This window comes from Mytilus galloprovincialis, chromosome 2 (assembly GCF_965363235.1).
Source record: "Mytilus galloprovincialis chromosome 2, xbMytGall1.hap1.1, whole genome shotgun sequence".
In the NCBI taxonomy this organism is placed as follows: Eukaryota; Metazoa; Mollusca; class Bivalvia; order Mytilida; family Mytilidae; genus Mytilus; species Mytilus galloprovincialis.
The window spans coordinates 28,885,476-28,901,630 of NC_134839.1; the positions used below are offsets into that span (position 1 = coordinate 28,885,476).

At 30.9% G+C, this 16,155-nt stretch overlaps 1 protein-coding gene across 1 annotated transcript in view; it reads left to right on the forward strand.

The window, feature by feature from the left end:
* The window catches only part of LOC143063317 (protein LZIC-like), a 56,754-nt gene extending 49,186 nt beyond the window's left edge, over positions 1-7,568 (forward strand). The window contains exons 4-6 of the mRNA XM_076235388.1: positions 4,918-5,016; positions 5,612-5,789; positions 6,778-7,568. Coding sequence (XP_076091503.1) covers positions 4,918-5,016; positions 5,612-5,789; positions 6,778-6,836 — 336 coding nt within the window. The 3' untranslated portion in view covers positions 6,837-7,568. The remainder of the gene's footprint in view (positions 1-4,917; positions 5,017-5,611; positions 5,790-6,777) is intronic.
* The last annotated feature ends 8,587 nt before the right edge of the window (positions 7,569-16,155 follow it).

Consider the following 16,155-nt stretch of genomic DNA (forward strand, 5'->3'; position numbering starts at 1 on the left):
CACTCCCGCACCTGGAGAAGTCCTTCATCTAGCCCATAAACAAATATGTATACCAGTTCAGTGATAATGGACGTCATGCTAAACTTTGAATTATACACAAGAGCTAAAATTAAAACCATACTAGACTAACAAAGGCCAGAGGCGCCTGACTGGGTCGATGCAACTGCTGGTGGACGTTTCGTCCCCGAGCGGTATCAACAGCCTAGTAGTCAACACTTCAGTGTTGACATGAATATCAATAATGTGGTCATTTTTTTTTTATAAATTTCCTGTTTACAAAACTTTGAATTTTTCAAAAAAACTAAGAATTTTCGTATCCCAGGCATAGATTACCGTAGCCGATTTTGGCACAAATTTTTGGAATTTTGGATCCTCTAGGCTCTTCAACTTTGTACTTGCTTGGCTTTATAAATATTTGATATGAGCATCACTGATGAGTCTTATGTAGACGAAACGCGCGTCTGGCGTACTAAATAATCATCCTGATACCTTTGAAAACTATTGGGACAGGCGCAAGAAATGCGGCGGGGTTAAACATGTTGTTTGAGATATCAACCTCCCCCTAGCAAATGTAGAAAAAAAATATACACACAACAGTTCGCACAGTAACCTTGGTTGAGAAGAAAACACTTCTTTCTTGAATGCATTTTTTTGGGTACCATTAGTCATATTTTCTTTTTCAAAATGCTCTTAATATATTGACATCAACAACCTTAATATGGATGAAAAATTTATACAAATCATGAACTGTTTCAATACCCAACACTATTTTGTTTGCAAATTTTCATAATATACAACTTATTTAGAATATATAACTGTTCTTAACCGCAACTATTTTCAACAGTAGACATTTTTAATTACGTGACGTGATTCTGTAACTATGCATCCCTGCATATTCTTATTTTTGAATTTTGATAATGTGCCTGTCTTTATGACTTTTTGGGTTTCTTTGATACAAAGACACGACTCTGTACTTATACATCCCGCCATTGTGTTCAGTTATTGTTCTATATTTACGAATGCTGTGCCTATATGCCTTTTTGTGTTTCTTTGATACCTTTTTTTAAAGACGAAATTCACAATGCAACAAGACTGACAAGAGAAACTTATAATTTAGATTCTGCAGAGGTTATGCCTCAAATAACTATTGACTTAAGACTATTTATACTTTGAACGACAAAATTATTATAGTTTAACCTATGTGACGTTTACATGCTTATCAACTGATGTATATCAAACGCGATTCTACGTCAGAGTTAATGTTAACCTAACCATATGCCTGCCAGGGTAAGGATTCGGTCCCAGTACTTAAAATATTTCAATCCTTAATGGATGGATTTAACATAAATAAATTAAATCGTATAATATAAAGCAATAATTGAGGATGTTACATTTGATACATGCCTTTTTGAGCTTCTGTGTTACATAATTGTTTGTTTATTATAGTGATAAAGATTATAACACAATGTTGACTGCTGTACCCCTATTTTTGACATGTTTACCTATTTTGTCTGTTTGTTTTGTTTTCGCATCGTTGTCATTATAAGGGAACTTGATGCGACTGTCATACAAGTGAGAGGTTTAGCTAGCTTTAAAACCTGGTTCAGTCCCCCATTTTCTACATAAGCAAATGCCTGTTCTAAGTCAGGAACATGACAGTTATTATCCATTCGACTGATGTGTTAAAGCTTTTGATATTGCCATTTCATTTGGGACTTTCCGTTTTGAATTTTCCTCGGAGTTCAGTATTTTTGTGATTTTACTTTATATGTCTAGATTTATTTAAACCATAACCAAGATATATATTTAGATTTTTTCCTTTTTATTCTTATAAATTTCTATTGTGTTCAGAATTTTACTGATATGAGATAAAAACAATGTTATTAGCAAAATGGTAGGTACAATGAATAGCGTCTGGCTAGGATGTTTTATGAAAATCAATTTGTGACACTTTCATAAATAAGTTTATTCTTGTATATTGAATTATTAATTCCTTGACAGGAAATTACCTAAGCAAAATACATCACAATCCATGCATTATTGAAATCCTTCAATACTATGAATTCTAAATTTTGCATTTTGTTGAATTTAATTGCAATTAAATTGGGTTTGATGTAAACACTCTTTGTCAAATTTCAATAGATGTAGGCTATAAATAATGAATGCAATCCATTTGTTGTCCAATGGGAATTGTTAATGGATCAACAGCACAAAAATATTACTTATGCTAATTGACAATCAAAACGGAAGACTGGTTCACGGTTAAAAAATCAAATAATGTCACAAAAAACCTGTAGAGACCAAAACACCAAAAAATTAGGTTTCAGTTAAACATGAATGGATGTTGTAGTTTTACTGGAAGTGACGTTGTTGTGCATTTAACCTACCATAGATACCAGGCTTCAAATTGTGTATATAAAGTTAATCCCTTGCTTCAAAGCTCTTAAACAGTCCGGCAGCAGCTATGCTTCTTTTAAATATGTAGGACTCAAATCTATAGTGGGTTCCAAATCTATGGCAGATTTCTAATCTATGGTAAATGAAGGGCTTCCTTTTTTAAATTTTTTCAAATTTCGAATTTAATGAAAAGTTTCAAGAAGAAATCTTCAATTGCACAGTATTGTGCAATAGATTTGTTAGATCTTTGATCACATTAATTTTGTGACAAAAACCTATCCAAATTCAGACAGAATCAAGCTTGAATATTGTGACCAAAATTGCCCTAACTGTTCAGGGTTCAACCACTGGGGTCGTATAAAGCTGCGCCCTGCAGAGCACCTGGTTTCTTTGTGTTATTCTCATTTCTAAAATGAATAAATTTATGTGATTTTATTTGATGATAACAAGTACCAATACAAAAAACTGTTTGCTTGTTTTAGATTTTGAAAACTATTTATTATGTAGAAGTGGAGATAACTCAGGTAAAATCCAGTAAATTCATCTTTTTCTCTATGTTGCAAGAAAAGAAGTTTGATGACCTCATTTCCCTATTTACTTTATCAAAGCTTTTTGAAAGAGCTATCTTTTTATTACTCATAAAAAAAAAGTTTTTTCTTCTAATTTAAAAGTGAATATTTTTGGGGTAAGACGGCTTCAAGCCGTCAATTCCCTAATGGGGTTGGCCAGAGTATCATTCCCTCACGTCAATCATTTTTTTTTGATAGTTTGGAAACCTCCTCAAAATGTCATACTGAAATTGATGACAAGGAGAACAGATTGACTTTAAATACATTTTTTACACATTTCCCTTCTGTTTCTCATGAAATTATCGTATATTGAGTTTTCCCTTACACTATATACGTTTCTTTTACAGTCCGGAAAAATCAGTATTACGAAATATTCTAAATATATCTAACCTAGTGACGTCATTGTTGGAATGCCACACTACACAGGGATATCCTTTATTCATTATAAAAATCATTCACAGTATTTGTATACTATTTTAAAATCCGTATTTGTTAAATATAAACCTAATGATGTTTGCTGTAGTGTAGATGATTCACACACCAACATGCAATGCTTTAATCTGAGGCTATACTCAGATAATATGTAGGTCAACTTTCGCGGTAAACAATGTCAATGGGGATACATGAGATTGGGGAGAGAAACGGCAGTTTTCATTGTTTCTGTAAAGTTCTGTTTTTAGAATCTTCCTCCAATTCAGGAGCACCTCAATTGATGAGTAATTTTACACTGAAATCAAAGTAAATGTTTCTGAACATTTAAAATGTGATATTTAGTATATGATAAGTAGTCTTCTATATAAAAAAAATGTGTACCAACATAATTATTGAAATGGTTAAAAAAATAATAAAAAAAAAAAATGTTGCTTTTTGTAGTTTATACCTATTGAGATTGGGGAGAGCAACTACAGTTTTCATTTTTTCTGTAAAGTTATGTTTTTAGAATCTTTCTCCAATTAAGGAGCACCTCAATTGATGAGTAATTACCCACTAAAATGAAAGTTAATGTATATGAACACTAAAAATGTCACATTAAGTAAATATATGATAAGTAGTCATCAATTAAAAAATAATTTTGAGTACCAACATAATTATTGTAGTGGTCATTTTTTTAAATTTTTTTTTTTAAATATTGCTTTTTGTGGTTTAAAGCTATTTATTCATGAATTTTACAGATATATCAAAATGTGGGATCTGGAAACAAACTTCACACAGCTTATATCAATCATATTTTATCTTATAAGTACATGTATCCCTGTGATGAGAGTTGTAACTGGGAACTTTATCAATGGAAAATTAAAACTGAATAGATTTTTCAGTCCTCACTTTCTTGAGAATACGGTCACAAAAAATTGAGAATGGTCTTAGCCTGCCGTTCAGTTGTACATAATTAAAATTCTATAATATATTGTAGTAGTTGTTAAATTCAATTGAATTTTATATAATTAACTCCCAACTTTAATCAAATCTTTTGATTTAGAAGGTGTAGATCTCATTGGTCCAAATTGTCTCTATGATGAATTCTTGACTAAGGAAATGAAATAACAATAAACAACAATTAGTTTCATTATTGTCCGCCTTTCTGTATGTTCTGGCTGTTCTTTTACTCATTCTTTGTATGCAGACTGTCAAAAGATACCCCCCTAAAAATTGAAACAAAGGCCGTTTTTTTCCCTCAGAGCTCTTCAGCTCTTTGATTGACATGAGTATGTGATTTTTACACAATCTGTATTTAGATAAAACTTACTATACTACATTTAATAATATTTTTGAAAAGTACATGCTATAAAAACTTCCTTTTTTTTCATAATACCTGGTTTTTTTTAAATTGATAATGGAATAAAACTCTTGGGCGAAGTAAAACTATATTTATAGAGAAAAACTTTTAAAAATGAAAATAAAAGAATGAGTTGACATATTCATTATTATTGAATTACTTTGTGTTTCATTGTAGGCAATACAGGCAGCTATAAGTCAAGCTTTTAAAACTCCAGAAGTTATTCGTCTGTTTGCTAAAAAACAACCTGGACAACTGCGGCAAAGATTATTAGAGGTAGGTCATGGCAAATTTATGTGTTTATTTTTTTTTAAAACAAATTGGGAACTTTTATCAGTGTCGAAAAATTCTGACACTTTAATTTGTTTTCTCCAAATGAAATTTTAATACTTGAAGAGGTCAGCACTTATATCAAACGCCACTTAAATTTGACACATAACTCACACATGCAATGGAGAAATTTCATGTTTCGAACAAAACTGAAACAATTCCAAATATTAAATTCATATGAGAGAGTTTTAAATTTTCTTGCTTTGCGCTTTCAATCGTTTGTTTCAACTCGTTCCTTTCTAAATGTTTGCATCAGTAACCTAATGAAATAGAATGTATATCATGGTATTCTGCATTATAAGCAATCTCATGCCTACATTTCTTGAAGGATATTTACAGGTATGAAAAAATAAAAAAAACCCAAATTATTGTAGTTATTGTCCTGGAACAAATTAAATATGTGCATATGTGCATCAGCAGGGGACGTTGGGATGCTGTTCTTTTATTTTTTATAATTAAAACAGGAAAGCTATATAGAAATAAATATATAAGAACATATTTATTAATCAAACTTATATTTATTTATCTACTTTAATTTTAGATAAAAAGAGATGAAAAAATTGGTAAATTACAAAGTGCAATGGCCACAGCTCAGTGTGTGGAGATATTAACAGCTTTAAAGAAACTGGGAGAAAGTTTGAGTCCTGAAGAGGAAATGTATCTACAGAATAATTCTAGTGCTAGTCTTAAACAGTTTGAACAAGTATCAGGTGACTTAGGTAAGTTACTATTAGTTCTGTATGACTGGAATGATGTAAAGATAAGGAGATGTGGTATGCTTGCCAATTAGATAACTAGCCATAAGAAAACAAATGAAAGGGATGCATTGTCTTTTATTTTTTTAACATTTATATTAAAACATTTGAAAAATGAAACTTGGTATAGTATAGATTGAGTTACATGAAAATAATTTTGAAATTTGTATTATACCCTATGCAAACAATATTTGGGAGTTATAGGAATCTGTATACCATGCAACTTAGATTAACCAGCTTGAAATGCTGATGCATTATGGCATGGTGATGTGTCATACTTAAGTGTTGGATCACCTTGTCTTTGACCTTAAACCTATGAAAGTAAAACATTGTCTGATTTGCATGATTTGTGTATGGTGCATTACTTTTGTACTGTAGCCCTTAGAGTGACAAAACTGTGTTACTCAGAAGCTCTGTACTGACCTTGTCTTTGACCCCTATAATGGTAAAACATTGCCAATTTTTTTTTCTCATTTTAGTGGATATACCAATTTTCATGTTTTTTGCAAAATTGGATACTTTATTCCATGGATTTGTCAATGTATACAAGTCTATATTAGTTTTCCCTTTGTTGAACATTAAAATTCATAGTTCATCTATACAAAATAATCATGAAATCCTAGAATCAACGTAAATGGTACCAATTTGTCTGCATTATATAAACAGTTTGACACTCAATGTCTCTTCAGTGATGCTCAAGGCCAAAACGTTTGAAAATCCAAAGCTTATTAAACAGCTGAAGAGCTATTTTCCAGAAAGAAATAAAATAAAGCCAAAGACAGACAAGGAATCAAAGCTTTGCACAAGGGAAACATATTCCTTAATTTTAAATAATTTCCAAAATTTTGTTTTAAACAGCAAATTGAAAATTAAAAATATGTACCCAATTCAATGAATAATAAACAAAGATATAATACGAAAGAATGTCATGAACTGTTTGTTTTATTTTCAGCTGCTGGAGACAAAGTTTTGGATGTAGCAGGTTCACAAGTTAAAGATGCAGACAGATAACACATTTTAAATTATGGACAAAGACTACATATATACATTGGTTGTTAGGATGGGAATTTATTATACTGTGTATTCATGAAATTTTCTTCTAGGTATCAATTTCTTTTAGATTAGTAAACATTGTATTTTAGTGGATGCTTAAATTCACTATTATAACAAGTTTTACATACAACATGTACAAGCCTATTTAACAAAAATTTTGTAGCACACTTAAACTTCTAATTTACTGATAACTGTAGCTTGGAAATTCATAAGAACACCAGGAATACTGTAAATTCAGAAATTTTGCATTGTTTTTTTTCAATACGAAAATTAGGACCAAAAAGGTATCATAAAAATGTAAAACTAGCATTTTTAAAAAATGATGATAGCATTGTTTGTATGCAGGATTTTCTGTATTTTAATTTAGATCAATTGATGCCACATTTTCTGTATTTAGATCAATTGATGCCACATTTTCTATATTTAGATCAATTGATGCCACATTTTCTGTATTTAGAAAAATTAAAAAAACAAAACAATTGAAGTTCAGGATTTTTATGCGACTATGGCACTGCTGATTTGTAACCAGATACCTTGCATTGGTTGTTATTGTTTTATATCTTTAGATATATGTTAGTTTACCGGTAAATTTTTACTGCATAATAGCAGCTTTACCTTTCTGTATATGTATTATTCCTTCTTAAACTATATTCATAATTTTAATTTTTTATTAAAATATAATGAAACAGGTCAATTGTTAATTGGTTTCCCTCTGGTATTTACTGTTGATTTGTATTACCTCATATGCTGTAGGATGTTTTGTAATTTATGATAACATAATCTTTATTATTGCATAGAAATATAATATTTCCCACAGAAAGTAACCAAAAGTTAGCGTGCAATAAATTCCAATATTGCACTAGTGCAATAAATCTTTAAAACTAATGACGTCATCAACGACAAAATCTTATTTTAAACCAATTTTTACTTTCAAATATTATATTGCTATACAATAAAAGGGTTATTGCATGAATATTGGGGAATATTGTCCCCAATGTTCATGCAATAACCCTATATTACTATACAAACAAAGGTTATTACAAAAAAGTTATGTGATACCACAAACTGTTGTAATATATATATATATAAAAAAATAGCATTTAAAGTTTTGGTGTAATGTAGTTTACCATGAAGTTGTGGTCAAATCAATTTCAAGTTAGTGCATATGTTCATTATGATAAAAAAAAAATGTACCGACAAAGATGTTGGACTCCAAGGAAACTAAAAAATAGGAAGGTAAACATGACAAATAAAGGGAACAGAAGTTTACAGCTTTTCAATAGTCATCAATCGAATGAGTGAAAACATATCCAGGTAACAAACTAAATTGAAGGAAACACATCAACTATAAGAGGGAAACAATAGAACAACAGAAATACTAAACTGCAACAAAAACAAAGGCATAAGTTAAAACAAACTATTTGATAACATTTGTCATTTTCCTGATTTGATACAGTACATTTTTTAAAAAAATGGTGGGTTGAACGTTGTATATGGCTGGCCAAACCTCCTGTTATATGGCAATATTAAAAATTTAGACGTTCTATTCAACAAAGGAAATGACTAGAAAAAAACAGTCATATTCGTGACTTGGATGATGTGAACTGATAAAAACTTGTGCACATAAAAGTTTTGACCATGATTTGGCTGTTAACTGATCAGGTTTTAGTTTTGATTTAAGGTGGTATGGGAGTCTAAATTAAAAATGATAGAATTTGTTCATACTTTGCCAAAACGTAGTATCTATTGATATATGTTCAAAAAAATCATAAAATTGATAGGTCACCGTGCATTTTCTCAAGCTACACATTTTGTATGGATTATACAGGAAAAATCAACATTATGTGATTAGAAACTAAACTAAATGATAAAATTGTAAAATAAAATATGAGAAGATAGCTTTTCTAAAATGCTTTGAAAATATCAAAAGAAAAGATAGGGTCACGGTGCGTTCTTTTCGGCCAAAATACGGAATAGCAAAATTCCATGAAGATTCCCTCAGAAATCGCACTATTTCAGAGTTACCTCCCCTTAAAATGCCAATTTAAACAATATAAAAATTCAAGAAGAACTAATCAACACTTGAACAAATATTAAATATTCATAAGTTATAATCTTATAAATTTGTTCTTATAAATGCAAATTCACATTAGTTATCTGCATTCCTGCATCAAATTTTGTTTACTTGATTGAAAATCTGGACCTTAGATTCTCTGTTTTTTACAATCCAAGATGGCGAAAGACACCAATACCACCTTAAGACAGTTTCGGTAACTTAAAATTGTGGTCACATCTACTTGAAAATAAGTACACAACTGTATTATGTGTAGATTGCATCAAAATATAGATATGAAACTAGACTTTGGAGTTGACAGTACATGAAAATGTGAAAGTTTGTCCTATAGTCCTCATCAACAATGTCCCTTGAATTGTGAAAAAAAAAATGTTGCAAATAGTTGAAAACAAATTATTTGATAAATTGATAAATTAAATAGAGTTGCAAGATAAAATAGTATGTTCAAAGGTTATAAATTAATATTAGATGGTAAAGTAATAAGAACAAGAATGAGAAGCTGAACAAACCTGTTTGTTTTTTTCTTCAGGATAAATGATTGTTTTTTAATATTATATTTTGTTGTCCTGTCATATGTTTTTGGACGAGCCTACAAGACATACATATTTTGGTCAACATATTATTTTGTATAAAATTATTAAGGAGATGTGGTTTGATTTGTGGTTTCAGACAAATATAGAAAATCGTCTGTATATAAAACATTGAAATTATTTAAGCTTTTATTGACCCAATCCTATATCAAGATTGACAAAATGCATGCATATCCGTCTATTGACAACCATACATTTTGATATGATAGTTGTTATCCATTCGTTTGATGTGTTTAAGCTTTTGATTTTGCCATTTGATTAGGGACTTTCCGTTTTGAATTTCTCACAGAGTTCAGTATTTTTTGTGATTTTACTTATTATTATTAAGGATCGGATTGGAAAAGGAACAAAAGACAAGATTGTTGAGCTTTTTCCTCTTCTGTTTTAAATCATGTTAAACAGATTTCATATAAACAAATTATTAGCTAGGATAAATGTGAACACTTGATCAATCAATCAATCATTCTGATGGGCATTACGATGATACATTATAACTGAGTGCTGTCTAACTAAGTTCTTAAATACTTACTTGAAATCTTGGAGTATTTATTTATCATTTTAATCATTGGTACGATATATCACAATTTGAATAAATTATATAGATTGTATTTGTTTTTATGCACCATTTATGGGCATTATGTTTTCTGGTGTGTGTGTCCGTTCGATTGTCAATCCGTGCGTCCGTCTGTCTGTCCCGCTTTAGATTAAAGTTTTCAGGTTAAAGTTTTTGGTCGAGGTCGTTTTTGATGAAGATGAAGTCCAATCAACTTGAAACTTAGTACACATGTTCCGTATGATATGATCTATTTAATTTTAATGTCAAATTAGAGATTTTACCACATTTTCACGGTCCACTGATCATAGAAAATGATAGTGTGAATGGGGGATCCGTGTACTATGGAGACATTCTTGTTTGTATCTGTTCAACAATCCTGCTGCAGCAAGAGTATGTACGTATGAAACCATGTGTGAGAAATGCACATACTCCTGTATTCAATCACATTGACCTAATTCTATAGATAGCTGCTTAAGTAAAATTCTTTTATTTTTACCTACTAAAGTAATGTTCATGATGAAAGATATAATGCATAACAACCTTGAATCTAAGTCTGGAAAGTCTGACAATGTAAAACCTTATCATATATGATTGATATCTTATATGATTGATTGCAATGCTTTTTAGTCTACATTGTTAATTGGGGTTCACTTTCATGTATTATAAGGGATAACCTGAATAATTGCAATGATGTTTAATTATGTAGAAACAAAATTAAGAAGGAATAATAAACAATAGGTTAATCAAATTTTTTTTGTTACGTGCGAGCATTATATTTTTTGATATCTTTATACTGAGTGTTAGCCAGGTATAAGACATTGACAGGTATAATGTCTATTCATTTTAAAACATTATCAGCATGACACCAAAAAATTATTCTACCGGTATTTTAAATGAAATTAACAAAAATACCGAATTCTAAAGTATTGTTATCAAATGTCAAAATCCCTCATCAAATGGCAAAATCAAAAGATCAAACTATAGGAAAACAAGTGTCATATTCTTAACTTGGTATAGGAATTTTCTAATGTAGAAAATTGTGGATGAAACCTGTTTTATAGCTAGCTAAACCTCTTACTCGTATGATAGTCACATAACATTCCATTATATTGACAACAAAGTGTGAACGAAAATAAACCGGCATGGTAGTAAAAAAATTGGGGTACAGCAGTCATCATTTTGATCTATTTTATCACTAAAAAAATAAAGTCATATGTCAACGAAGAATTTTTATTTTCATTCGAGGACGGCTATTAAGACACATTTGAAACTCGGTCATTTTGATTTGATGAAACAAAAACGTCTTAAACATTAAATGCTTACTTTCGAAAAGATTTTGATGAATTTGATGGTGAGCAACATCTACATAAATATTTAATCTGGAATCACTCAAAATATAGCAGGTTGCAGATTCAATTATTATGTCAAGCATATACATGTTTAGACAAATATTTTTAGGAATTTAAACAGCAAGAATAGCATTGAATTATATTTGTTTGTACAGTATACTCAAACGGGTTTCAATCCAGTTTATAATACAAACAGAAGTAACATAAACAAAGTATGTTAACATTAGTAAGAGATTCTTTTACAAGGACGATTCTATTTATGTAATTTGGAATTTCAAATTTAGACATTTCTTGTTGGTCTCGAAAATTTTACTTTGGGGACATCCAAACTTACATTGTGAAGATAATTTCATAGAAGTACTTGATTTTTTTATCGAATCATATTTGCTGAGTTTGGTTGAATGGTATTTCCGCTGATTGGTGGTATTCCTGTTAATACTTATTGTACATCCCCGATAGCCGATCTGTTTTCGCAACCACGAGACGGTAATTTGTGTGTATTTGTTCTTATGCTAGCGTATTTATTAAGCTATGATGCAAGTTTGATTCTTGCTACTGTCATAAGGTTTAAGCAAAATGTTTATTTGCTTCAGTTACGGATGCAATGATACCATAAATCACATCTGAGACATCTATCACATGATACTATTTAGAACCATTTGAAATATAAAGTGGCGGTCAATTTTTGAATTCACGTATTCCTGTTTATATATTTTAAAATGACAAATACATTCAGTTCAGACTTATCCCTTCTATCAAACACCAACAGGAAGTTAATAGAAATTGCATGTTTCACAAGAAATAGTTTTATTCAGATAGAATATTACAACCCTTTTAACTTCTATTTTTGACTCTGAATTTTCCTGATGAAGGTAAATCCAGAATAGCAATTTGGACTCATTGGATTTATATATTGTGTTGTTGCGACTGTCACACAAGTGAGAGGTTTTAGCTAGCTATAAAACCAGGTTTAATCCACCATTTTCTAAGTAAGAAAATGTTTTTACCAAGTCAGAAATATGACAATTGTTGTGCATTCGAATGATGAGTTTGAGCTTTTGACTTTGCCATTTAATTACGGACTTTCCGTTTTGAATTTTCCTCAGAGTTCAGTATTTTCTAAATTGAAATGTAACAATAATAATAAAAAAGTTGTTACATTTGAGATTATATAATTGCCGGAATGCAAGGTTGGGTACAGAACCGATTAATTACGAATGTAACAATACTATTTGAAAGTCGAACCTTCCGTTGTACTTCAATAAGCTTCGACATTAGTTTCTTCATTAAAAGTTATAGCTTCCTGTGTAATTTCCAGTTCATTGGCTCTTTATTTTTGCTGTATTTCACCGAGCAATATACTGGATCATACTGGGATTTCTTTGATACTGACAATGTCAGTTGAAAGTGGACCAATACTACTATTTCTACAGGAACTTCTGAAATTTTCAGCACATTTACGCTTTGAATTTTATACGCCCGTCAAAATTTTGACGGGTCGTATTATGGTATACAAATGTCCGGCGTCCGTCTGTCCGTCTATCCGTCGGTCTGTCCGGCGTAAACATGTCGCACCATAACTTGAGAACGACTTACCCAAATTTCATGACACTTAATATAATTGTTTCTTTTGATGGTCAAATGATCTGTATACTTTTTGGTGAAAATAAGATTAAACCTTTTGAGTTACGGGACTTTGTAACTAAAAAACAGTTTTTTTTCTTCACATGTCGCGCTGTTTCTCAAAAATGATTTATGCTCATTGACTAAAACTTTACACACTTCTAAGTTAAATTAATTTTAAGATCTGTATGCTTTTTGGTGATGATTAAACATTTTATTTTTGAGTTATTGAATATTTTGTAAAAAAGTGGGAGGGTTTTTTTACATGTCGCGCTGTATCTCAAAAACGATTTATGATTATTCCTAAAACATTTACAAATTTCTTTTTTTTTATTCATCTAAAGATCTGTATACTTTTTGGTTTTGATTAAACAAAATATTTTAGATATATTGAGTTTAAAAAAAAAGGGGAGGGGGGTATCACATGTCGCGCCGTATCTCAAAACAATTTATGATTATTGCTTAAAACTTTACACACTTCTTCGTAATATCAATTTAAAGATCTGTATACTTTTAGGTTTTGATTCAAAATTTTATTTTAGAGTACTTGAGTTTTTTTGTTATAAAAGGTTTTTTTTCACATGTCGCGCTGTATCTCATAAACTATTGATGATTATTGCATAAAACTTACACACAAGACGACGGACGTATCGTGCACTCATGGTGCAGCTGTTTATTAATTATCATACAATGCATGTTGAACTTCTTTAAAAAAAAAAGTCAGACAAAAAGTCAAAGTTGTAAAATACTTTAATTTCACTTTCACATTTTTTGATAATTTCCTATCCCTCAGTAACTCGATTTACAGTGAGTGAGTGAGTGCTCCCATCCAGTTTATCTAGTAAACAAAGAATTAAACGGATACTATAAGAATAAAAGGTCTGATTCAATATGTTGTTTTGAAGCAACAGCAGTTTCTGATGTTCAAACACATAAATCAATTAAACGAATGCAAAATCAAGGTAAAAATCAAAAATCAGCTTTTGTAAATGACTGTTAAATTAAAGAAATATCTAATTCTGTCGTGTTTCATCTGATACGATAAGACATAGGACATGCTTCTACTGAAAAGTAAAATCACAAGAATATTGAACATGTTAAACTAAGAGGGAAATTTACAACGGAAAGTCTCTAATCAAAATGAAAGTTGACAGTTGGAGAGGTGAATTCACCACTTTGTCATAGATTATATTCAAAGGTCGTCCATCCGTGTTAATAAAGTGTAAAGATCAAGATATGTAACAGATCTTTCGTTTTGATAACTAGACAGGCAAGACCAGAGTCTACAATATTTGTGTCTGTCAGTTGGCATTATCTTTTACATAATTTATTAAAATTTCAAATTCGATTGAACCGATTTATGTGAACAATAAATAAGGAATTATGATCAAGCTAATGTTGTTACTCCCTCAGACAACGATTTGATTAAAGGCATGCATTGTTGATCCATGTACGTTTTTTCAGCATTAATGCTGGTATCATTTAAATGATACACCCTTACTTTTAACATTTTACTTAATATATTAAGTTATACTAAGTTGAGAAACTCTAAGCCAGACCAGTAGTCAGCTCCTGTGCTTTGACATGAATTATCATTGATATGGTAGTTTATAAAATAATTGTTTACAAAACTTAGAATTTTTCGAAGTACTATGGATGTTCTACCCTAGGCATTTATTACCTTAGCTGTATTTGGCAAAACATTGTTTTGTCCTAAATGCTATTCAACGTCGTACGCTATATATTTGTAATTTTATCTTTTTTTATTCATGTGAAACCGATGAGTCTTTGGTAAATAAAACTCAAGTAATATGATGAACAAAATTATACGCAGGGTATCTTTGCTAAGTTTTTTTTTACAGATAGACTTAACGTTGATGTGAATGTCCTTTTAGGTTTGATGGAATCTTACCGTAATGTTATTATTTTTATTCTCATTTTCAAACTAAAATTAAAAGGCAAAGACAGGAAATGTTATTGTTCAAATGTACTAGTATTTTGGTTAATTCCCTACCGGAATTCCCATTAAAGACGATGGAAATAATTTAACAGCCATGCTACATGATACTATAAATGTTGTTTATCTCAACATTTACTGGAATTAAAGGCAACAGTACTATACCGCTGTTTAATTTATGATCCATGCATTACATGTACAATAATCATTTTGTTGCAGAGGACTTTAGAGCTCTCAAATATTTTCAAATAGGTAGATTTGGAGCCAACTTCAAAGCGTTTAGAATGTAATTACTATGAAATTTCGTATTGAAATGAGCTCCTCATGATTCACCAAATTTATCTCATTTGGTACCCCGAAAAAAACCTACACATGCAAAAATTAAACGACTTGTGCATAGTTTCCAGTTTGTCTATGTATACCTTTAACTTAAACTATTTACCGGATTTGTTATCACATAAGCAACACGACGGGTGCCGCATGTGGAGCAGGATCTGCTTACCCTTCCGGAGCACCTGAGATCACCCCTAGCTTTTTGGTGGGGTTCGTGTTGTTTATTCTTTAGTTTTCTATGTTGTGTCGTGGGGGCTGTTGTTTGTTTGTCTTTTTCATTTTTAGCCATGACGTTGTCAGTTTGTTTTAGATTTATGAGTTTGACTGTCCCTTTGGTATCTTTCGTCCCTCTTTTAAACCTATGTATGGAATTTATTTACATTCTAAGGAATTTCTACCCCAGGAATTGTTTATATCGATGTCAATATAATGGAATTTGGAATTGCGACTGTAATACAAGCGGGAGGTTTAGGTAGCTTTAAAACCAGGTTTAATCCACCCTTTTGTTCCTAAGAAAATGTCTGTACCAATTCAGGAATATGACAGTTGTTATCCATTCGTTTGATGTGTTTGAGCTTTTGATTTGGGGCTTTCCTTTTTTATAATTTTCCTCAGAGTTCAGTATTTTGGTGATTTTTGTCGAGCCTGCAACTTTTGTTGCAGAAGGGATAGTGATCCGGCGGCGGCGGCGGCTACGGCGGTGACGGCGGTGTTAGCTAACGTCTTAAAAGGTTTATATTTTAGAAGGTGAAAGACCTGGATGCTTCATACTTTGTATATACATGTAGATGCCTC